At 34.5% G+C, this 25,069-nt stretch overlaps 1 protein-coding gene across 1 annotated transcript in view; it reads right to left on the reverse strand.

Annotated features, from left to right (window-relative positions):
- Positions 1-25,069, reverse strand: part of Vps8 (VPS8 subunit of CORVET complex) — a 253,801-nt gene that overhangs the window by 170,452 nt on the left and 58,280 nt on the right. Inside the window, exons 16-21 of the mRNA XM_077795024.1 lie at positions 20,338-20,412; positions 19,557-19,592; positions 18,751-18,841; positions 18,455-18,501; positions 17,776-17,865; positions 5,085-5,131 (exon numbers count right to left, since the gene is read on the reverse strand). Coding sequence (XP_077651150.1) covers positions 5,085-5,131; positions 17,776-17,865; positions 18,455-18,501; positions 18,751-18,841; positions 19,557-19,592; positions 20,338-20,412 — 386 coding nt within the window. The remainder of the gene's footprint in view (positions 1-5,084; positions 5,132-17,775; positions 17,866-18,454; positions 18,502-18,750; positions 18,842-19,556; positions 19,593-20,337; positions 20,413-25,069) is intronic.

Below are 25,069 nucleotides of genomic sequence, written 5' to 3' on the forward strand. Positions count from 1 at the left end.
CTTTATAACTGCTTTATTGATATAATTCGCATATAGTAAATGTATATTTTTAAACAATGTTCAAAATTATGATTATGTTTCACATAAGCTCTGGAGCTATTTCCAAAATAAAACTGCCATTATAGCTACTAGAGAGTTATACAGTATGTATGTTTATAGGCAAAATGACCAATCATTAAGAGTCCTATAAAAAGCCTTGAAACAGTTTGTATTGTTTGTCTCAAACTGAAAAAAAAAAAATTAAAATAAAATTGTAGAATAGAGACTGAATTATGAAAATAAAGTACAAATATACAAACACAGAATTCCTGTCATTTCTGATTTTAAGTAAATCACAAAAACTCTAAAGCCAAATCTTAGTCCATAATGATGTCCATGATACACTGATTAGTATGCCCTATAAGAGAAAAACAAATGTGGTTCCTGCCATAATATGAAGGACTTTATATTATAAAAGAGATATTAAGTATATATTAAAAAGAAATATATATGATATGTACATTGGTTCAATTAATATTGCTGGGTGTAAGGGTATATGAATTATACTATGAGGTAATAATGGTGATTACAGTGTAATAATGGTGATATTGAGTTAAAATTAATGTCAGAGAGTATATTACAAATATAATTTGGCCCTCATAAGAAATAATATGATTTATGAAAATAAAAAGACAAAATTTGATCCCTAGCAAGAAAGTGGCTGGGGCGGGGGTGGGGTGCGGAGTGCGCCTGAGTGCAGTGGTACATGTCTGGAATTCCAGCAACTTGGAAGGTTAAGGTACAAGGTCGCAAGTTCAAGGCCAGCTTAGGCAACTTAGTGAGACCCTGTCTCAAAATAAAATTCAGGGCTAGTGATGTAGCTCATTAGTAGAAAGCAACCTGGCATTCAACTTCCAGTACCACAAAGAGAGTGAGAGAGAGAGAGAGAGAGAGAGAGAGAGAGAGAGAAAAGCTGGGCGCCATGGCACACATCTGTAATCCCAGCAGCTCCAGAGGCTGAAGCAGGAGGATCTAGAGTTCAAAGCCAGCCTCAGCCAACAGTGAGGCACGAAACAACTCAGTGAGACCCTGTCTCTAAATAAAATACAAAATAAGGCTGGGGATGTGGCTCAGTGGTTGTGTGCCCCTGCATTCAATCCCCAGTAACCCCCTGCCCTCAAAAAAGACAGAGAATAAAAAGAATGTATTCTATCAGAAGATATTAACACAAAGGCATCTGTGGGCCAAGACTGAGTGTTTGAGTGGTGACTCTACAAGTAGAAGAAGTTATTTAAATTGGCTTAGAATTAGAATATGTTTTTTAAGATTGTATTTGCATTATGTACAATCTGAGCATTCCTTAAGGCAATGTTAATGTCACAAATATTTTGCAAACATGGGACTGTAGAAGACTCTAGACATAAGTGTAACAAAATGTCAAAGAAAATGGTATAAAGAGAATATCAGTTTAAGAAGAAAGATACCATAACTGAATGAACTACACATATCTAATAATCCTTTGCTTCAATTAAGCCTAGGGAATTCACCATTTTTAACTTTATTATCTATGCCAACTGTAAGAAAAAATTATAAAATATCTACCATTAAGAGTTATTACAGGGATTCCACCTTCTGGGTCCCCTTCTTCCTCCAGGAGAAGTCTTTTCTTCTGTCCTTTAATAAATTTCTAATTTCTACTCTGACCTTGCCTCGGCGTGCTTCTTTGGTGTTATTCTTCAACATCGGGGAAGCAAGAACTCGTCACCGGTCAACAGCGATAACATTTATTTTTAGTTTTCGGCGGACACAACATCTTTGTATGTGGTGCTGAGGATCCAACCGGGGCTGCACGCATGCCAGGGGAGCGCACTACCACTTGAGCCACATCCCCAGCCCTCATGAATTTTTTTGGAGGGGAGTACTGGGGATTGACCACTGAGCCATTGACCACTGAGCCACATCCCCAGTCCTATTTTGTATTTTATTTTGAGATAGGGTCTCACTGAGTTGCTTAGCACCTCACTAAGTTACTGAGGCTAGCTTTGAACTTGCTATCCTCCTGCCTCAGCCTCCCAAGCCACTGGGATTACAGGGGTGTGCTACCGCACTCAGTACAAATTCATGAATTTTTAAGGACTGTTTCAAATTGTAAATTTAAAAGATCAAAAACAAGAATAAAAATATTAAAAAAAGAGTTATTACACTGAACTATTTAATTAACATAAGATTTTAACATCTAATAAAGCTATTAATTATTGCATGTTTGAAAGGGAAAGGAACTAAAAGACAGCCTGGATACAAAAAATCTAGTTATTCCATTCTTTCTCCTAAGCTCATGCCCATATATAGTATCTTAACATTCAGATTTTTTTAAAAAAGCAGTAAGGTGAAAAGAAAACAAGAGCAAGAAAATGAATCTACAACAAAAGAAGGAACATCTAACCCACTGCTTAGTTTAAAAGCACCAACTTTCTGATATTGATGGCAATGCTGCCCTATCCCTTCTGACTTTACTAGAACCTAAAAAACAGAAGTAGGAAAAGAAACCAGGAATGAAAGAAAGACAAAGAACACATATGCTGGAACTTTTCTAAGAAGAAAGTCAGATCTAGTACAATCTAATCTTCAGCCTCTGGTAAGAGAATTGAGAGAAGAAAGCCATACTATTTGAACCATGGTTTGGGGGAAAGTGCATGCCCTTGATCAAAGAATGCATGAAGAGAAAGGAAGGGAAGAACTATAAAAAGGTCTAGGAACAGCTGACAAAGGATTCCTGACATCACCTCCCTAAAGGAGGTCAGGAATATACTCTGACTACTGGTCCCTCCCTGCCAAGATCTCAAAAAACAAATACTAAATTTGCTTTTAGTATAGCCCAGACAAAAACATGCTAAGGAGTACAGGAAAGTTACAGGAAAGAAAAAAGTTGATAATAAGATAACAGATTCTAATCTGGTGAAAATTCAGACAAGATTTTATCTTTTGTTATATACTGTGATTTAGTGCAAAAATTACTGTACTCCCAGTCAGTCAATAGGTTAAATAAAGCTGGAGAATATTTTCAAATCACATATAAAAGCAATGCTTATCTCTAGAACATCTGCTTTTATTTTTCCTTATATTATCCTTTGTTTTACAACTGTTAGGGCCATTTTGAGTTTATGTCACTATGAGAGTATTCAAGTACTCCAAGATAATGATCACAAGTGACCCTGCAAACCATAATTCTCTTGTTAATTCAGCCATCAGGCCAACTAAATAGCTACTTTGTGCCAAATTCCACTCTAGGTGAAAATATTCCATGTTTAGGGTAAGATATGCCTTCTTACTCTAAACAGAATTTAGTCTTTGAGGGATTTCATTTCATCACATTTACAATTATCTCAATTTGAAGATCTGAGTTGATTGCAGTACTCATTAGTATTAAGAACACCTCCTTACCTCCATTTATTCATCTGAAAAGGAGGATAACATTATCTTTCTTAATTATAAGGATTGAATGAAATAAAATATGTAAACTGACCCACAAACTTTTAAGGCTATTCTAAAAAATACAAGATAAATAACAAGACAGTGCATGGAAACACTAGGTTAAGAAAAGACAGAGTGGAGTTAATGTACAACGGTGCTTTGTCTTCTAAGAAGCAATGATTAGCTATCTGATTTACTGTCTATCAGCTAAAAGTAAGCTAGCAGAGTATTTCAATCCCTAATACCTGAAAGAAACTTTTCCCTCATACTCTTCTAAGGGAGACAACATATAATAAATGTTCTCAATGACATTCCTATCAAATACACATTTTGCTAATTACATTAACACTATAGCTAAAATATTAGAATCTGAACCCCAAGTAAACAAAGTTATAGCTATCCATGACTTAACAAAGGCCTGACATATCAAATAATTGCCCTCTTGATAAATTTCATTTATACTTTCAACAATTTAGGAATCAGGCTACTAGAATACATATAAATTCATGAGTCAAGTCAATATCATACAGGATTTTAGAAGTATCTGTATTAGATTACTGCATTTGTTCTCTATTAGAAGGTGGTACAAACTAGTGGTTGAGACCAAGAATATAGGAGCTTCTGGGTTTGTATCCTACCTTTGTTTGGCACTTCTGGAAACATTTCTACAAAATGAGGATTAATAATGCCTACTTCATTGTTATAAAAATTAAATAAGTTGCTACAAAAATTAGATAAATAAATGTCAAGGACTTAAAACAACATTAGACTACTATTATGAGTGTGAAAAACTGAATTGCATATGTGGATTAATTTAATAGTTACTATTTAAACCAACAAAGCCTAATCAAGAGTTTATTTACACTTGTTTATTTTAAACAAAAAGAACCTAAAAAAACCAACACTGCAGGCGTGTGTGTGTAGTTACACATGCCTATAATCTTGGTTACTTAGGGGATAAGGCAGGAGGATCACAAGTTCAAGGTCAGCCTGGGCAACTTAGAAAGACCCCTGTCTCAAAATAAAACTAAAAAGAACTGCAGATGTAGCTTGGTGGTAGTTATTCCTGGGTTCAGTCCCCAGTTTGTTTTAAAAAAAAAAAAAAAAACACTGCAAAATGAATCTGGCTATTTATTTATTTATTTATTTTTAGTGCTATGAAATCTGTATTTTAATGATGGTTCACAAAGAGTGTATGTATAGGGCTAGGGATATAGCTCAATTGGTAGAGTGCTTGCCTTGAATGCATAAGACCCTGGATTCAATCCCCAGCACCACAAAGAAAAAAAAAAAGTGTATGAATTAACACAAAAAAAAAGAGTGTATACACTGTACATGAATAATATACTTTTTACTTTTAAGATCCCTATGTAGTATTTCTTTTTTTGTTGGTTACATTCTTTGCCTCCATTATCATGATACACAAATTCAGAGATGGTACACCCATAAGAATTTGTTTTGGCAAAGTTAATTTCATTAGATGAATGGAAAACTGTTAAAAAATCAAATTTCTGTAAATTCATTTTAAAAACCCCATCTAGTCAAATTTATAGAAGTCACATCAGTGAATTATACATAAACACCATGCTACCTGGGTTCAAAATAATTGAATGTGACAGCCAGTGCATACTTACTTTCGCTGCAGCAGAAGGCAGTAATCAACTATGACAGGTACCATATCCTGTAGAGGAACCATAAAGAAGATCAGCCCCATGCCCCTGTGCACAGCCCATTAGTAAAATAAGAGGTCTGCTTAAGATGCTGTTGGATTATTAGGATAACTCTGGGCCAAGCTTTTGTAAGCAATTTGACACTATGTGTCAAAAGTCTTAAAAATATGGAAACACTTTGACCCAGTAATTCTATTTCTAAAAAATTATTCTAAACACATTTAAGGAAAAAAATTATGCACTATGGTGTTTATTGCAAATCTATAACAGAAGGAGCAAAAGGAAAAGAGGGGGACTACAGGGAAAGAGAAAAGAAAGTGATTTAAATTTCATATACAACATGGGATAATAAGTAAAATTTGCAATTTATTATATTATATGTTTATATAAAGTTAAAATATTAACATCAAAACAGACACTAGTTAAAATATGTGTTTATCTCATAACTTTGTAAAGAAAATTTGCCAAGAAAAAAAAAAAAACAGAAGAAAATACATCCAATTGTTGGTCCAGTTGGTGGCTCAGGTGATTAAGGTTGCCCATATTTTGTTGCAATCTCCAAACCAGCTATTTTAAGGTTGATTTAACTTCTCAGTTTCATAACATCTTGATTACTTTAAATCATCATGTATGGACTCATACCAAGTAAATGGCAACCCGTAATTTTGGCCTTTTTCAAAAGTAACAGTTTGAGGGAGAAATAGTAGTTTATTATGACTGGAAACTGTCAAGTAACCAAGCATCAGATTTCAACAGTATTCCTACATTTGCTAATGGCTACAAAGAACTGCTTTCCTTTTAAATATCCTAGAAAACCTAGGTTCTAGGCAGAAAAACAATGCCATCAGATGGAAAAGGCAATTCGTGAAAAAAAAGAGTATCATATGCTTATACTTGTTGGAGAAAATGGTCAAAACTAAGGAACCCCTCTTATTTGAAAGAGAGAAATCTGAATAAGGACCTGCAATCCTGGAAGGATTCTAGGGGCTTTCCCTAACCCATCCTGCCTCCTTGTCATCAACATTCCTCCTGACTGCATATTACAGGTTTATAATCTTATTCAGATTTTTCAAAAACAGGAGCCAAAATCACAGATCTGAAAAGGGTTAGAATTACATCAAATCTGAACACTGAATGAGAATATAGTAGGCTAGATTATGGGGAGGGGTAAGGACTCCCCAAGAATGTTGGGGAAAATCTAATATCCTTTAAAATACACAGCTGAGTCCCCAAGAAAATAAAGACAATAGTCAGGGTCAAAAAAGTGGAAAAGGGACTGAAAAACCAAAGCAATAAGCCTCAAGCAATCACTGAGGCGAACCTATAGGCCTATTGGTCACAGAAGAGCTTGAGTTTGAATACCAGAAAGAAGCTGAGGCCTTAGATCCTGCAAAATAGAGAATTAAAGCAGGGGACCTGCCTAAAACCAGAATCTTTTAAAAAGTTGCATTCGTAGAAAAGGAAATCATAAGAGGGGGGAAAATCCACCTACTAACATAGGAAGATGACAAGGAAGTTTGTCTCAGCTGGACTCCGTGGGGGTTAATCTGTATTCTCCAAGATCTGTAATCAAAATCCTGCCCTCAGATAGATTTGGGATTTGAACTTACACTATTTTTCCTTAGTATGTAACAATCAAGCCAAGAAATTAACATAAAAAATGATCCTGACCAAGGATATTCTTATGGGCACTTGAAAGAAGCATATTTTAAAATTCTCCAGAGACAGTCCCAAAGGCAAAAAATAAAAAAAAAAAAATTTAACTGATAAGGCACAAATGAAGACACACTCAAAATTAAAAATTTGAAAGCACCTCATGAAATAATGCCATGTCATTATGTCAGCAGAAACTATAAACAGATCTCCAAAACTTCAAATAATATAATTACCAGGTAGAAACTATATTTAAAAGTATATTTAGAATTATTAAAGCCATAAAATAGGGGAAAAAAAGTACCTGGCCTAGTACTAAGGCCTATAAGCAGCCTACAGGGTTTAATGGAGAGTGAAACCATCATATTCACACATTTAGACAGCTCACTGTGGTGACTGTATGGTGGGAGGATCTGAAAAAACCAAGACTGAAGATAGAAGCCTATTACAGCAGGTAAAGAAACAAACGGGGGACTAAAACAGTGGGTAGTGACAGCAGGCATAAAGAACAGTGGACAGAAGTAAGAAATATTTATAAGTAAAACCGTTGTTGACAGATTGATTGTGGGATGGAAGACATCAGGAGGAGTCTATAACTCCTAGGTTTCAAGATTGAGTGATGGATGGATAAAGATGAGAAAAGAAATAAGGGAGAAGGTATTAGAAGAAATAAGCCAAGTGCAATTTGGGCCATAGTAGATTTGAGAAACATCTTTACCTGGATACTGAATAACAACTGGATACACATGTTGAGTGTCCCTTAGCTGAAATGTTTAGAACCACAAGCATTTTGAATTTCAGATTTTTTTTAAAATTCTGAAATAGCTGCACATATATAATGAGATATCTTAGGGATGTGACCAAGGTCTAAACCCAAAATTCATTTATGCTTCAATATACCTTATACAGATAGTCTGAAGGTATTTTATACAATATTTTTAGTGTACCTACATTTTTACTACAACACATCATATGAGGTCAGGTGTGGAATTTACTTGTTGTATTATGTCAGCACTCAAAACTTTTTGGATTTGGATCATTTCAGATTTGGGATTTTTGGATTAGGAGTGCTCTTCCTACAGTAACCTGAAATATCTGGATTAGAATTACAGATTTCTAGGTAATCAAAGAAAACAAGGTAATAAGCAAAACTGTTCAGGGACAACAGAGAAAGACAAAAAGCAGTCAACAATGGACTTACTCCTGAGAAAGACCAATATTTATAAGATGGTCAGAAGATGGAAATAAAATCCTACTCAGGAATAGCCACAGAGGAAAATGAGAAGAGCACACAGCAGGCCACCTACAGGATACCAAGAACTTAAGGTAATAAAATAAATAGAAAGAAGAAAAGGTGACTGGTCACCACTGTTTAAAACAGCACTGAGAATGAATAAGATCTGAAAAATGTTTATTGTATTTAGCAATTAGGACACAACTGGTATCTTATAGAGTGTTTATCTTCCTGATTTGCTAGTAAGTACAATGGCAGGTGGGATTCAGTCTGCAGAGAATGGGGTGGTGAGTGAAGCATTTGGTGGTGAAGGAAGAGAGAGGGAAAAAAAAGGAAAGAGAAATGGAAGGAGAGTGAAAGAGAGAAGAAGGAGAGGGAGAAGGGGAAACATCAATATATGCACAGCTGGAATCCCTGAATCAGAAAATTACAACAATGGAACCGAACAAGTAACTCAACATATAATTTAAGATAAAGTCTTTCTAAAATAAAAAGACTTAAATCTAACATTTAAAGTACATCATGGGCTAGGTGGAAATGGCCTAAAATGATATATTGAGACCCAAAGCAGTAAAATGACTGGATTTAAAAAAAAAAAAAAAACAATCAAGAAAAAAATTGCCATTTACGAGAAGGAAAAAGTCAGGCTAGCCTCTGATTTTTCCACAGTGACATTCAATGTCAGAAGATAACAGAACAGTATTTCCAAGATCCTTAATGAAGGCCAAAATATTTTTTCCAACTAAAAGCTGAAGAACAACAATCTGAAAATCCAATTACTTGAAGAACTCTGTTCTAAGCTTTTCTTGAAGAGACTACTTCAACAACCAAGAAATGACAGCAAGAAATGACTGGGGTTTTTTGTATTCAAGTAAAAAAAAAAAAAAAAAAAAAAAAAGAAAAGAAAGAAAAAGAAAAAAGGAAATAATATACTTCCTTAGTCTCTTCTTTAATGTACTTCCCTCAATTGGCCGAAACAGACTGCTTCTCATGTTAGATATTTGTATATATTTAAGATTTATGAAAGAGGGCAATATGGATATGAGAATAAAGAACTGAGCTGACGGAAAACCTAAATTTAAGCCTGTCATTGTTTGAGTGACTGAATAGATTATTTCATTGCACTGTGACTATCTTAACATCTACCAAGTGAAGAGATAATCTATGCCTTCCTTATTTTATAGGGATGATCTGAAAAGAAATGAGAACAGATGCAAATTCCTTTACTTTTTTGGAGCAATGGCATTAATTCTCTTAATTTATATTCAAAAAGTCATCCAGGTAATAAAAACTTGACTCTTTGAAAATGATTCAAAATTTTAACTGATAGTCACTGTGAGTGTGCTTGCACAAGACACAGATAGATCTCCATGAGCTGTCAGAGTTCAGCAGCTAGTATTCCTTATATTAGTATACACACACCCTTAGCAGTGGTGCTATTCAGATATGGATATTTCTTTGTATGTGTTCATGTGTGTATTTTTCCTTTTTTCCAGTTATAATGATAAAATAACCTTTAGGAAAAGACCTGACTCCCCAGAATCAATATTTGAATGGAGGCTCAGGGAGAGAGTAGGGTGCTAGAAATCAACACTGTTGTCCTTTCCTCAGATAATTTCAGGGGAAGCATCAGTTAGACAAAGAGAACTCCTAACACCTCATTCTGTTTGGCTTTCAGTCACTGTTCACTATTGGCCCTGACCTCTTAATGCAAAAAAAATATAAGCTCACAGTGCTATAATAATGACCTTCAATGATTAAGTCTCATGGAAATTTTAAATGAAGCTCCAAGAAGAGGTTGGTATAGATTAACATAGGCTTCATTAAGATCTTTTATCTTCATTAAGATAATATTATTTTAAAAATCCTTTTAGTTTGGTTCACATTATTAAAATGACTCATATATAGTCATACCTCTACCTTGTTCTAGAAATATATATATATGGCACATAAAGTAACCTGAAATATTGTTGCCACCATTAACTGACCAGCTTCTGAGTTTGAAAACACTATTAGCAATTCAAATCAATCATTCAAGTATGTTTATCATAATTATCCTAAAATTGATTGTTATATTTTCACTTTTTAAAAATATATTTCATTATCTTCCCAAAACTCATAAACTACTTAGTCTTCTCTATTTCAAAGTGAGCTATATTATATCAAAATGAATTCTACTGTCATATATAACTAAAAAGACCCAATAAAAAATAAAATACTGGTTAAAAAGTGAGCCCATATGACAATATACTGATTTGAGATTATCAAAGAAATATTGTAGATAAAACACAGTATAAGGTAGGATAGGACAGAACAGGATAGGTCAAGTCATGGTTCCTGAACCAGACAGCCTGGGTGTCTACTGTGGTTCTATTTACTGGCTTCTATGATATTAGGCAAGTTACTCAACCTCTCTGTATATCTATTTACTCATCTATAAAATGAGATAAATATTAAAAACTTCCCCTCAATTATAAGGATTTAATAAAATAGTTGTCAGGCTTATAGCACACAATAATATTAGCCATGATTATGGGCATTTATGTTGTAAATGTCAAGGTCTCTGTTTGACTCCCAGTTTGATCTCTTAGAGTTAGATTTGAAACATACTCCCAAAGCAAACACTGTATACAACACAAGTTTTTATATTTCTAAAAATTCCTTCAACAAATATTTATCAAAGTCACTCAACCAGATGCTGGGAATACAGCAGTGACAAAAATCAGACATGGTCCTTGAACTTATATAGTGTAGCTGCGTAAGAGTGACACTGAATGAGTAATTTCAGTGCTTAGTCTTTATAAAAGAAATGAGCTGACTGAAACTGGGAGAATCAATTAAGCTGAGACTTGAAAATAAATAGGAGCTAGATGAGTTAAAAAGAAGTGAGGATGGATTGTTTTATGCAGAGAGAATACCATGGGCAAAGACTGTGAGTTAAGAGAGAATGGGGACACAAAGAACTTTAATATGGTGGGAATACAGAGAGAATTAGTAGCAGTTATTCAAGGTTATATCATGTAAGGCCATAGAAACTGTTGAGGAATCTCGTTTTTACTCCAGGAACAATGGGAAATCCTTAAAATATTTTTAAATTAGGGAGCATCATATCTAGATGATATATATTTTTCTTGGGTTGTGTGGAAAATGGAATAAAGTGCAGTAATAACATGTACAGGGAGATCAATTAGGGGGTTACTGTAATGTACTAAGAGCGATGATGGACAAATGGACCAGGACAGAGGCAAAACAGAAGGATGATATAAACAGATGAGAGAAATGGTCAGGAGGCAGTATAGAAACATGGAGTGAGTAGAAAGCAAGAACTGCTTTAGGTGAATGGTGGATCAATTCACTAAAATTGGGATTGTGAAAAGGGTTTTGTGAAGGAAATATTCATGAGATTGAGATACCTATAAAACATTGAAGCAGAGTTGTAAATGGTCAACTGACCATACAGAATTCGGAACTCAGAAGAGTAACCTCAGTTAGAGACATTGGTTATATAGTTATTATATTATAATTACCTATACTGCGTAGAAAGAGAATGTAAAACAATGATCCTTAAGACTTTCATGTGCTTAGGAGTCACCTTAGACACTTATTACAAGTCCTGGCCACCAAACCCAGATAATCAGATTCAGCAGGTATGGGAAAAAACTTGATAAAAAGTATTTTTAACTAATATCTTCAAATGATTTTAAAGCAAATGGTAACTGGAAATATAAAGAAACACTAATAGAAAAACAAAAGAACCTTGTGAAAAATACAAACCTTTATGGGTTAAGGAGAAGAGAAGGAAGAGATAATAAAGCCAATAAGTGACCGAAAAGATGGGGGGGGATTGGAAAGTATGATACCAAAGAAGCAAAGGGACAGACTGTTTTGAGAAGTTATTAATGTGCTGAATGCTGCTGAGGACCAAAAAGATCTACAGAATTTATATAGATGGTGTAAGTTTACAGAATGAGAAGGAGGTGAGGAAATGGAGACAACTCTGGCTCTGTAAAGAATGTGCAAACAAGAGCCCTAAGGATATCAGGGATGGTGTGAGGCAAGGAAGAGATGTTTTATTGTTTGACTTTGTTTAAGTATGGAAAGAAAATACCTGCATATATATGAATGCAGATGTAGCAAAACCACAAGATTACGTGAATCTCAAGATGTATACGACAGAGAACATGTTAATTCTTTTGATTCTACCTGCTATTATACAAATAATTTAAGATTATAGGTTCAGGATTTTTTTCTGAAATAAATAGAAGTCAAAATTACCACAAGATCCCCAAACTATTTTCTCTAAGACAGGACAAAATACTGATTGATCTTTGTAGGAAGGCAGAAGTACTGCATAGCATTGTGTATTCTGACTATAGGAGACAGATGAGGCTGCTCACCAAAGTCGAAGAAGCAGGAGTGCCATCTGCTGGTAAAATACCAATTCTAGTATTCTAACAGAAACAGTCTGCCTAGGAATTTCAACTAACTGGATTAGAGGTTATCTGTTTCCAATAATAGTTTCTTGACACTGACACAGCATCTCAGTTCTTCTTACCCAGCAAAGGAAGTCTTTTAAAAACACTCCTCGTCAGTTGGAAGTCCTTCCTCTATTGGGAATGCATTTGAAATAGGAGAAGCATGAGTCCAAGAGCTGTTACATCAGCAGCAGGTCATTCTAACTGAAATGTGCCATCTCCTAATTTCTACCCACTCTTACCAGATTTCCCTCTGCAGTAATACAGTGAATTCCATAAAGCCACCCTTCATCACCTTTAGGCAGGCATGTTACTTTCACCTCAGATTACATGAGTCCGTATTATATTTTAACTGCTTTTAAAACCTTCCACCGTCCCAGCTGTGGAACATAGCTTAGTTTGCCAATAGCTCATGAAATACCTTAGAGGCTCCATTTCCAAGAGGAAACCCAGTGGTACTCCTATTGTTCTTTATGTGAGCTTGAACACACTACTGGCTCATAATAAATTGGTGGTCAACTAAAATCCTATCCAGTTAGATCTTCCTACTTTAGTACTCACAGTTTATGCTTTAATCTAATGCAAGTCTTAAGGCTTATCCTTGTTAAGTTTAATTCCATAATGATTCTTGTCAAGGTCATTTTGAACTTTGATTCTTGGTGTTATCTAAATCTGACAGGGCACCTGCTAAATCTACAACCAAATCAATTATAAAAACTTAGGTATGAGGGGCTGGAGTTGTGGCTCAGCAGAAGAGCGCTCGCCTAGCATGTGTGAGGCCCTGGGTTTGATCCTCAGCACCACATAAAAATAAAATAAAGGTATTATGCCCAACTACAACTAGAAAATAAAATATTTCTAAAAAATTTTATGTATGAAAGAGCACTAAGATGTAATTAACACTAAGCCACCAAATAATTCTTTGAGTAAAGATGTTTATCTAGCTGCAAATCTGTTTAGTATTTACAAATCTATTTCAGTCATGTGGATAACGGAAAAATCAGACAAATCCTTTAATGAAATCAAGATGTTATGTCATGGGCATCTCCTGAATACACTATCCTCATATTCTTTTCAAAGAGGCAATTATATGATCTTAACACGGTTTTGAAGTAAACTAATCAAAAATGTGCACAAACTACATTGGAGTTTTAGCCAACTGTTTTCTAAATCTACTCTCTTTAAAAAGATACTTTAGGAGTCAAATAAAATAACTATTCTAAGGTTAGTTTATAATTAAATGGTTAAAACAATAGATTTGTAGCTAACTGCACACATTTCATTCAACATAACAGGCTAAAGATCACCATTTCCAGAAGAAAACTGTCCTCTTGAATGAAATAAATTGTGTCTCCCCTGCCTAGATATCCACTCTGAATTCAGAGAGTCCTCTCTGAAAACTGATCCAAAGTGACTTACAAATTACTAAGGTGACTCAGACTATTCCAATAGTACCCAGGGTTACAATTCCACATCTTAAAATGTAAGCAATCATAATGCAATCACATACATCACATATACTAGACTTCAACTTTAAAATATACTTCTTTGGATTCTCCCACTTTAAAATCATTCTTTGGGCTTATGAAAAAGAGGCAAAATAAGAAGTTGTTGTTCTATAGTACAATATAGCACTCCAGATGAGGACCTTGAAGCCCAAATGCTTGGATCCAAATCCCAGCTCTATCATTTATTAGTTGTGTGACCTGGAACAAATTATTTAACCTCTATGCCTTTAATGTCATTTCTAAGTGTGAGTAACAACAGTACCTATCTTAGAGAGTTATGATTGGAATTAATGAGTTAATATGTATCAAGGATGTTTTGGTTTGGAAATGGTTTTGGTGTGTCCCCCAAAGGTTCATGCGCTGGAAGCCTGGCCCCAGTGTGGCAATGTTTAGGTCTGGTGGGAGATGAACAGGTCTTCAAGAGAGATTAATGCTGTTCTTCCAGGAACACATGTGAACAGGTTGTTATAAGAAGCCTATAATCTCTCCTCCATCTCTCTTCGACATGCACTACTTGCCAGTTTCTCACACAGTCACACCATTGTAATGCCATCTGCCATGAGGCCCTCACTGAAACCAGGCAGATGCCAGCACCATACTCCTGTATCTTCAGAATTGCAAGCTAAGTGAAGCTCTTTTCTTTATAAAGTTACCAGGCTAAGGTATGTTGTTATAGCAACACAAAATAGACCAAAACAAAGGGCTTCTAATAGTGCCTGCCACACAGTGAGCATCAGATGTTTAGAAAACAGAAAATGTAGCTGTTAGCTGGAACTATTCCTTTTTTCTTTTGGTACTGGAGATTTAACCCAGGGGTGCTTTACCACTGAGATATGTCCCCGTCTTTTTAAATTTTTATTTTTTTGAGGCAGGGTCTCACTAAGTTGCTTAGGCCTCCATTAAGTTGCTGAGGTTGGACTTGAACTTGCACTTCTAATGCCTCAGTCTCCCAAGTCACTGAGATTACAGATGTATGCCAGTACACCCAGCCTGGAATTATCATCCTTGATCATCTATTAACATTGCCCTTTCTCACCCATTTTTTTCTTGTGCTTATTCTGAAAATAGAAGTATGATATAATGATCAGTTAAAAGCTGGGCTTTAAAGTCAGATTGAGCCCAGTTCCATCACTTAATAGCAATATTACATTGGAAAATAACCTAACTTCTAAGTTTCTTCATCTATAAAATGAGGATAAAAACAATAACTATATCATTGAGTGGTTGTACAAAGTAAATGAAAATGAATGTTACTTCGCATGATACTGGCACAAATAGTATGTACTCAGTGAATCTTTGCTAAAAATCTCTTTCTTTTTTTACCCCTTAGAATTTTGGTAGGCCCAAAATGGACAAGGCCACTCTCTTTCTGATAGCCTTACAGGTTTATGATTCTTTTTGGCACATTATCTTTAATTATATACCTCTCTGCATATTTGTTGATTTTCTGTGATTTGCAGACAGATTCTTAACATTCCCCCTCCTTTCTTTTCATCTTGGATTGTTCATGTTACATCAAAACTTTAGAATTTTTTTGTTATATGTGAACACCATTCTTTTTTGGAAACTATAGTCATAAGATTGAGCCCATATTTTTTCCTGAAATATATGCTTTCTGAAACACAAAATTTATGCTCAGTGAACTTTTCATTGTTATTATAAGCTGATTTTTCTCTCAAGAATCTATCCCTTCTGCTTGCCAATCACTTGTAAAAATTAAACCCAGAATAATGGTCTTCTCCTCTGTTTCCTTTACCTTATCAAATCACTGATAAGTCAAAAATTATCAAAATCAGATACTCAATGAGACTTCTAAAAGATAAGTAGATGACTACAGAATACATTACTACTATAGTCTGTTTCTAAGACTTTTTGTTTGTTTGTTTTTGTTTTGGGGGATTTTCCCCCCTTTGGTGGTGTTGGGGATCAAACCCAGAATCTCACACATGCTAGGCAAGTACTCTACCACGAGCCACATCTTCAGCCCTCTATAATATAATATAGGTTTGTAAGTTTTACAAACCTATATTAGAAACCATCATCTACAGTCCCCATCATGCTGAAATTCTTGAAGTAATTTTTACAATGGAACATTATTCTGTTCCTTTCTTTTTTTAGAAAAACCCTCTCTACATTTTTCTCCAACATGCTGGCTTCTATATTCTTCTCTCTCTCTCTCTCTCTCTCTCTCTCTCTCTCTTTCTCTCTCTTTTTCTCTCCTAGTTCCTCCTAGCTTTCCTTATTAGATATTTGTTTTCAACAAAGCATTTTCCAGTGGCCAGAATCTTTCATGAATACTGTCCTAACACTTCTTGGTGATAGGTATATTCCTGTTAAGTATTTTATTTTTTATCGGTATTGCATTAGCATATAAAAACATTTATATGTACATTAAACAGTACAGTTCAAGAAACCAAATGCTCCTCTGATACCATCCAACTCCTAATTGCCATGTCTATCCTTGTGTTCCAAAGTTATAAACATCAAATGGAGATATAAAAAGACAAAAACATGCCTGTTCCACAAAACTTCAAAATCCCTGAATTTCTTCTAAAATTTCCATGAATATATAAGAAAAATTTTTGACTGAATTGCAAACAGTAAGATTACAAAGATCATGTATATTTACTTACTACTGCCCAGCGCCTCATACATATTAGACCAGAGGACACATACGTTAGCCTATGGACCAAATCTTGCTCACTGTTTCTGTATAGTTCACAGCCAAAAATGGTTTTTACATTTTTTTAAAGAGAGAGTGAGAGAGGGGAGAGAGGGAGAGAGAGAGAGAGAGAGAGAGAGAGAGAGAGAGAGAGAGAGAGAGAATTTTTAATATTTATTTTTTAGTTCTCGGCGGACACAACATCTTTGTTGGAATGTGGTGCTGAGGATCAAACCCGGGCCGCACGCATGCCAGGCGAGCGCGCTACCGCTTGAGCCACATCCCCAGCCTGGTTTTTACATTTTTAAAAGGTTGTTTTAAAAAAGGGAAAGAGATGGGGTGTAGCTCAGTGGTAGACCATATACTTAGCATGTGGAAGGTTCTAGGATCAATCCCTAGCACCAAGAAAAAAAAAAGAAAGAAAGACGAATATGTGATAGAGACCATATGTGACTCACATCTGGCTTTTCTTAGAAAATATGCTGTCCCCTGTATTTGTTAAAAGAGAAGGTACGGGAAGAGGAGGGAACTATCGGTAATGGGGGAAGAAAAACAGATTTGCAACAATTTTAACTGGAAATCACAGCAAATAGGAAAACTCACACAATAAAATATACATATCTTTAAATTGTTCCTTGGCTTTCATTTTCATCAAGTTCCAAAATAAACAAAAGGTCTTTTAATTATCATATTCTGTAGATTTTTCTTTTTGTAACTAATCTATTTTTCAGTCACAGGTGCTCCTAGAAGAACTAAATTTAAATCTTAAGAGAATATTTTTTCTCCTAGTTAACAAAGGTTAGTCATCAGTAAGGTGTCATCCACTGTAAGGTGGCAATTTATAGGTGTGTCCCCTCATGCATACATTCTTCCCTTCCACACAGCATCTAATAGCTAAGCCCTAAGCAACACTCCATGACATTTTACTCATCTGGTCCAATTTGACTACATACCTAATTCTTCAAAATTTAATCATGTAGAATATCTCACAGCCCTGAAACAAAACTTTGAAAACTAAAAAATGTTTAACCCAAACACAAAAGTCATGATCTCAAGTAATATAAAAAAGCAGTATTCAACCCATTCATTTCACTGTCTACTGAAAGCACATGTACAGGTGTACCTGAAAGTGCTGCTCCATCACTTGGATTTTCCCCTGGTCTGGGCACTTTTTCAGAGCTCTATCTGCATAGTGGAATAGGATTTCTACCATCTGTAAAGAAAAGAGCCTGACATAGAAATCAAAATATACCTGCCAAGTTTTTCAAAACTTAATACATGTGTTCCTCCTAAATAATATAGAAACAGGCTTTGTTATTTTATTAAAAATACAATTAGAATATTTAGTGGTTTTATTTCCTGTTTTTAAGTGTAGCATAAATTCTTTCAGCATCAGGGCTAGTACTAATTTCCTAATCTCTCCTAAGAAATATTTCCATATTTCTAAACCTCAATACTATCTATATTTCTCAGGAAATTAAAAAACTGAAGCTGCCAAGTTTTGCTCTAAAAAGTATGGATGAGCAAATCATTCATGAATCCAAATCCCAGGGTTTTCCTCTTCCTTTCTGCTGTCTTTTGACTATGGTACTATTTTATTATTTTCATATGAGAGTGAAGAGGGGGTACATGATAAGGAAACTTAAAAAGCATTAAAGATGACACCACAGAATTATAACCTGACAAGTATCTTATATACTTCCTCCATGACTATAACCAATTACTTAATCATGTGCAAAATATTAGCAAATATGAAGCAAATATGTACTGCACCCTAGTGAAGACTACATTAAAGTACTCACCCGATCTGCCACGACAGCCTTTCGTTTACTGGCATCCCCTGATAATCCTGCAGAGAAACAAAATCCAACATAAAAACAAAAGTTAGTAACATGTGTTCAGTAGTGAGCCTGTGTTCTGCTAGTCTCTTTACATCCTTTGCTAAGAACAGATACAATTATAACAAGCCTTAGTCTCAAAATATTGGCCCAGACAGCTACAATGAACATCCCCCTTCTGCTTTCATAATAATTTTTTCTTATGAAAGAATTTCAAGAAGTGACATATCAATTTCTATACCCTCTATTTATTTGCTTACCCACTACAGCTTTTGCTTTTCCTTCATGGAAGGACCATGCAAGAGCCAAGGCTTCTGTAAGACAATCTTGTTTCAGGAGATGATCCACTCTCTAAAATAAATAAATAAAATAAAGCTAGATCCCTTTGTCTGACCAACCACTAGTCAAATTCCTATTCTACCTGCTAGCTATCCAGAATTTGCTATCTATCCAGAATGTCAATGTAGCAGAAATGGAGAGTTGTTTACCACAACATCTATTCACTCTCACCTCCTTAGTATAAGTCACAAGTATATCTGAACTCACCAGCTAAAGGAACTTTCTAAGACTCCCTTGTAGCTACTTGAGGCAATGTAATTAAACTCTCATCAATGATAAGTGGAGTGTCTTCTGGTATTTCCATGATGTATCCTTAAAAGATAGCCAGCCTTTATTTTCTCTTTCCTCCTTCCTAGAACATAGACTTAACAGCTGAAGTTCTGGCAACCACACCTGACTATAAAATGATCTTTAGTCTAGAATTCATTAAAAGATGGTATAACAGGGAGCATACTTAAGACCATGGAGCACCCATACTAGCCACAGGCTGCCTATCTCCAAATTCATTTTATATAAGAGAGAAACCTTGTGTATGCCAATATTATTGTGAAATTCCTGATCATGTAGCCAAATTTAATTCTAATTTATACAATAAGTTTTAGCAAACCATGTACCTAACAGTTATAATCATTTTTATGTATACTTCTGAAATTAAAAAGCACCAATCTTCAGCAAAGCCAAAGCAATTATTAAGATACTCTAACCTATAAAATTACTTTGAACTCACCTCTCTCCAGCTCCTCAGCATCATTACATAAACAGACTAGAAAATTAAAGAGAAGAAAATTAAAATAACCATCTTAACGTTGTTTAGGAGACACAACTGTCCAAGTCATCTCATTTTAGATCCCTCTAAGTAAAAACATTTCACACTACAGTTAGAAGTATCTCTTAGAATTTACTAAAGGGTCTCCAAAAGCTCACATTAAAGAGTAAGCTAAATATTTAAAGGCCAATAAGACTACAATCCAAGGAGTTAACCTCATGGACAATGAATAAACAAAGTCCAGGCTCACCCCCCTGTATTGACTTGACAATATTTTGGATGAATTTTAATAATAAAGAAATGTTTCTCCATTACAAATTGCAAAAAAATAAATAAAAGCACTGGAACATATTGATACACAAAAATTTTCTATTCCCACAATTCTATTCCAAGTTAAATGTTTCAATGCATTTTAATGTATCCCGAGCTGATCTAAGCTAAAAACCATCTTAATTATATGATAACATACATGGTTTCATTTATCTTCCTGATCATTAAAACAAATAGTAAGGGAAGTTATCAAAGCATATCCCTGAATCAAGATAAAAAGCATCCTATCAAAAGTAAAAATGGGTCTAAAAGTGGAGGAAAGAAATTAACTAAATACCATAACTACCTAACCATTAAGTTTTGTATTAGGCCTGATCAGTATCTACTTTGCAATATACTACCCTCTTTAGCAGCAACCTCATTCTGCCCCAACTATCCTGATACACACAAATACTAAAGTGAAAGAGCTTACTTTTGTCCCCAAATAAAATATCTGACCACCATAACTACTGATGGATTGATAACAAGCCTTCTCTCCAACCAAAGCCTGTTAAAAAAAAATGCACAAGGTAAAAATTACATGCATTATAAGGTTCATGAAGTTTCAAAGAATGTCAATTAGAGAGATATTTTAGGTCAACAGAGTCTCATCATAAGTGAGTGGGAAAAAAAATGTCAATCAATTGCCAGTCTGACAGTAAGAAGTGACATAGAAAAGACAAAGTTCAAGAAATAATTCTCTGCTTACATAAATAGCCTGTTTATTTTTCCAGAATTATGTGAGAAAAGGAAAAAAACATGCCAAACTGTAAACGTAAACTGTTACGCCCTATGTCTTACCGGGTGGCAGGTAGTCACTACTTCTGGAAAGGAATGGGACTGACTAGAAATGGTACCTCCAAGTTCTTTGAAATACATATCACATAAAACACAAGAGGAAACAGGAAGACAAAACAGCATAGTATATGGGAGTCAGCACATCAAGCAAAATAGAAAAGCTCATTGATAAATCTGAGTCATAAACTTTGGCTCTGCCACTTATTGGGTATGACATTAACAAATTTCAAAACTCTTGACATTGTTTTCCCATCTCTGAAAAACCCTGCACATTTTGTGAGGCTTAAATGTTAATATTCATAAATGTGCCAAAATATATATGGTCAATACCAGATACCTATGATGTTTCTAACTTTTTTATTTGGGGAACTTAAAATGTATATAAAAGTAGAAAGAATAATAATCAATCTCTAATTGTATTCATTAATCAGCTTCATCATGATCAACTCATCACCAAACTTGTCTCAGCTATTTTTCCACCACTGAAACATAATATAATACTGAAGTGAATTCCACATTCTGAATATCTCATTGATAAAAATTATTACATATTTTTTTTAAAAATGAGTCCTTTTAACATAATTGCAATACCATTAACATACTTTTAAAAAGAAATCATCATTCCTCAATATCAAATATCTAGTCAGTGTTTGGATTTCAAATTGTCTAGTAAATGTTGAAATTTTTATTTTTTGGTTTTGTACATTTCATCTGTCTGAATCAAGATCCAAACAAAGTTCACATATTAGAGCTAGTGACTCTTAAGTCTCTTTTAATCTGTATGTTCTGCCTTCATTTTCTCAAATCTTTATTTCCCTGAAGTTTTTTGTTGTTGTTGTTGTTTGTTGTTTGTAAAAGCTAGAACATTTACTCTACAGTTTTCTACTACTTGGATTTTGCTGACTGCATTCCCATGGAACCATTTAACACATTCCTCTGTCTTCTATATTTTCTGTACAGAAGGCTTAGTCAGATCATGATTTTGTTCGTTTGATTTTTTTATTGGTACCACTTTAAGTATGATGTTAGTTGCCCTTGATTATGAGGATGAAGAAGTCCCCCTCCCCGTTATTCTTGTTGTTACCCAGGGGCGCTTTACCACTGAGCTATATCTCTAGTCCTTTTTATTTTTCATTTTGAGACAGGGTGTTGCCAAATTGTGGAGTCACTACATTGCTAAGGCTGACCATGAACCTGCAGCAAGAGAATGTTGGTCTACAGTGTTCTTTTTTATGTCTTTGGTTTTATTATCAGAATTAACCTAGCCTCATAAAATGAGTTAAGTATACCCTTCTCTATTTTCTAAAGACTTTTGTGTTGAACTGGTATTACTCCTTCCTTAAGTGTTTAATTATACTTTACCAGTGAAGTAACATGGGCCTGAAGTTTCTTTATAGGAAGATTTAATTACAAAATTAAGCCAGGAGTATGGTAGCAAATACCTATAATCTCAGTTACTTGGGAAGCAGAAGCTAAAGAATTGCAAATTCTAGAACAACCTGGGCAAATTAACAAGATCCTGTCTCAAAATTTTAAAAAAAGGGGGTGGGGGTGGGGGGTGTAGTTCAGTGCTTGCCTAAGATGGCAAGACCTTGGATTCAATCCCCAGTATCACCTCTGCAAAAAAAAAAAAAAAAAGGAAAAAGAAAAAAATTTCAAAATTAATTTTTTAATAGATGTATGGCACTTAAATTTTTTATTTATTTTTGAGTCAGCTTTGCCCATTTATGTCTTTCAAGGAAATTTTTCATTTCAGATAAAGTTGTTGCATTTACTGGCATAAGGTTATGCATATTTCCATTTTAATATTTATACAATCTACGGTGATATCATTTTTCTCCTAATATTGATTATCTGGCTCTTCTTTTTTCTTGATTAGTCTCACTTCAGATTTATCAATTTAATTCATCTTTCAAAGAAATCAGTTTGGTTTATTTGATTTTCTCTATTGCTTGTCCTTTTTTGACTTCTTTATTTGATCTTTATTATTTATTCCTTCAATTTACTTTATTTTACTTTTTCTTTTTTTACTTCTTTAATTAAGGGAGAAATTTAAATCACTGATTTGATATCTTTCTTCTCTCCTAATATAAGTACTTACTGCTATAATTTACTCTCCCAAATTGATTTAAGACTGGGGAAGTAGCTCAGTGATAGAGCGCTTGCCTAACATACATGAGGCCCTGAGTTGGATCCCCAAAACTGTCCTCCCCTACAAAAAAAAATCCTTCAATTAATTATAAACCACAAATTTTAATGTCATATTTTTATTTTCATTCAGTTAAAAATATTTTCTATTTTTCTTTGTGATATTCTTTAACTACCAAATATTAGGATGGTCTCCAGATTTACCCTGATTATACCATCTTTTCTGATATGTGGAATTTGTTTTATGGCACACCACATAATCTATTCAAGTGCTAGTGCACTTGAAAAAATTTTGCAGTTGGGTATGGTATTCTACAAATGTCAGCTAGGTCAAGTCATTAATCATGTTGCCCCCCCCCTAGTTTTATATACTTGGTGATTTTCTGTCTACTTATTCTATTAATTTCTACTTATTCTATTAATTTTAAAATAGAAATTTTAAAATTTCCCATTATAAATATGGATTGTCTGCTTCTCCTTTCGGTTCCCTAAGTCATTCTTTCATATGTTTTGCAGTTCTTTAAAGGTTGCTGAAACTTTAAAGACCCTTATGTCTTCTTGATTAAATTAAATCCCTTATACAGTTTGGAAATTTCTGTTTACTGCTGACAATATTTCTTCCTCTGAAATCTACTTAGTCTCATAGTAACAGCCATTCCCATGATAAGTATGGTATGGCTTTTTCTATTCTTTTAATTGATGGATGTTTATGGATAGATAAAATATAGGTTTAATGTAGAAGGGTTTTGTAGACAGCATATCCATTGTATATTTTTTCCTAGTCTGATAATCTCTGCCCTTTATTTGAAATATCTGGATCCACTGGCATTCTCAGTAATTATTATATGTTTGTATTTAGATATATTAATTAATTGATTTTTAGTTGTGCTTTTTCTCATATATATATTTCTTTGAATTTCTTTAATTTTTTATTTTGTTATATATGACAATAGAATGCATTACAATTCATATTACACATATAGAGCACAATTTTTCATATCTCTGGTTATACACAAAGTACAGTCACACCAATCATGTTCTCATACATATATTTACGGTAATAATGTCCATCTCATTCCATCGTCTTTTCTACCCCCATGACGGCTCCGTTCCCCTCCCTCCCCTTTGCCCTACCTAGAATTCATATAATCATCCTATGCCCTCCACCACATTATGAATCATCGAAAACATTTGGCATTTGTTTTTTGACAGGGATTGGCTAACTTCACTTAGCATTATATTCTCCAACTCTATCCATTTACCTGCAAATGCCATGATTTTATTCTCTTTTAATGCTCAATAATATTCCATTGTGTGTGTGTGTGTGTGTGTGTGTGTGTGTGTATCACATTTTCTTTATCCATTCATCTACTGAAGGGCATCTAGGTTGGTTCCACAGTTTAGCTACTGTGAATTGTGCTGCTATAAACATTGATGTGGTTGTATTCCTGTAGTATGCTGTTTTTAGTCCTTTGGGTATACACCAAGGAATGGGATAGCTGGGTCAAATGGTGGTTCCATTCCCAGTTTTCCAAGGATTCTCCATATTGTTTTCCATGTTGGCTGCACTAATGTGCCGTACCATCAGCAATGTATGAGTGTGCCTTTTTCCCCATATCCTCGCCAACACTATTGTTATTTGTGTTCTTAATAGCTGCCATTCTGATTGGAGTGAGATGAAATCTTAAAGAGTAGTTTTGATTTGCATTTCTCTAATTGCTAGAGATGTTGAACATTTTTTCATGTTTGTTAATTGTATATCTTCTTCTGAGAAGTGTCTGTTCAGTTCCGTGGCCCATTTATTGATTAGATTAGTTTATTTGGTGTTAGGATTTTTTAGTTCTTTATATATCCTAGAAATTAGTGCTCTATTTGACATGCCTGTGGTAAAAATTTGTTCCCAAATTGTAGGCTCTTTATTCACCTCACTGATTGTTTCTTTTGCTAAGAAGCTTTTTAATTTGAATCCATCCCATTTATTGATTCTTGATTTTATTTCCTACACTATAGGAGTCTTATTAAGGAAGTTGGGGCCTAGTCTGATATGATGAAGATTTGGGGCTACTTCTTCTAATAGACACAGTATCTCTGGTTTAATTCCTATATCCTTGATATACTTTGAGTTTTGTGCATGGTGAGAGATAGGGGTTTAATTTCATTTTGTTGCATATGGATTTCCAGTTTTCCCAGTACCATTTGTTAAAGAGACTATCTTTTCT

Source organism: Urocitellus parryii, chromosome 2 (assembly GCF_045843805.1).
Source record: "Urocitellus parryii isolate mUroPar1 chromosome 2, mUroPar1.hap1, whole genome shotgun sequence".
Classification (NCBI taxonomy): domain Eukaryota; kingdom Metazoa; phylum Chordata; class Mammalia; order Rodentia; family Sciuridae; genus Urocitellus; species Urocitellus parryii.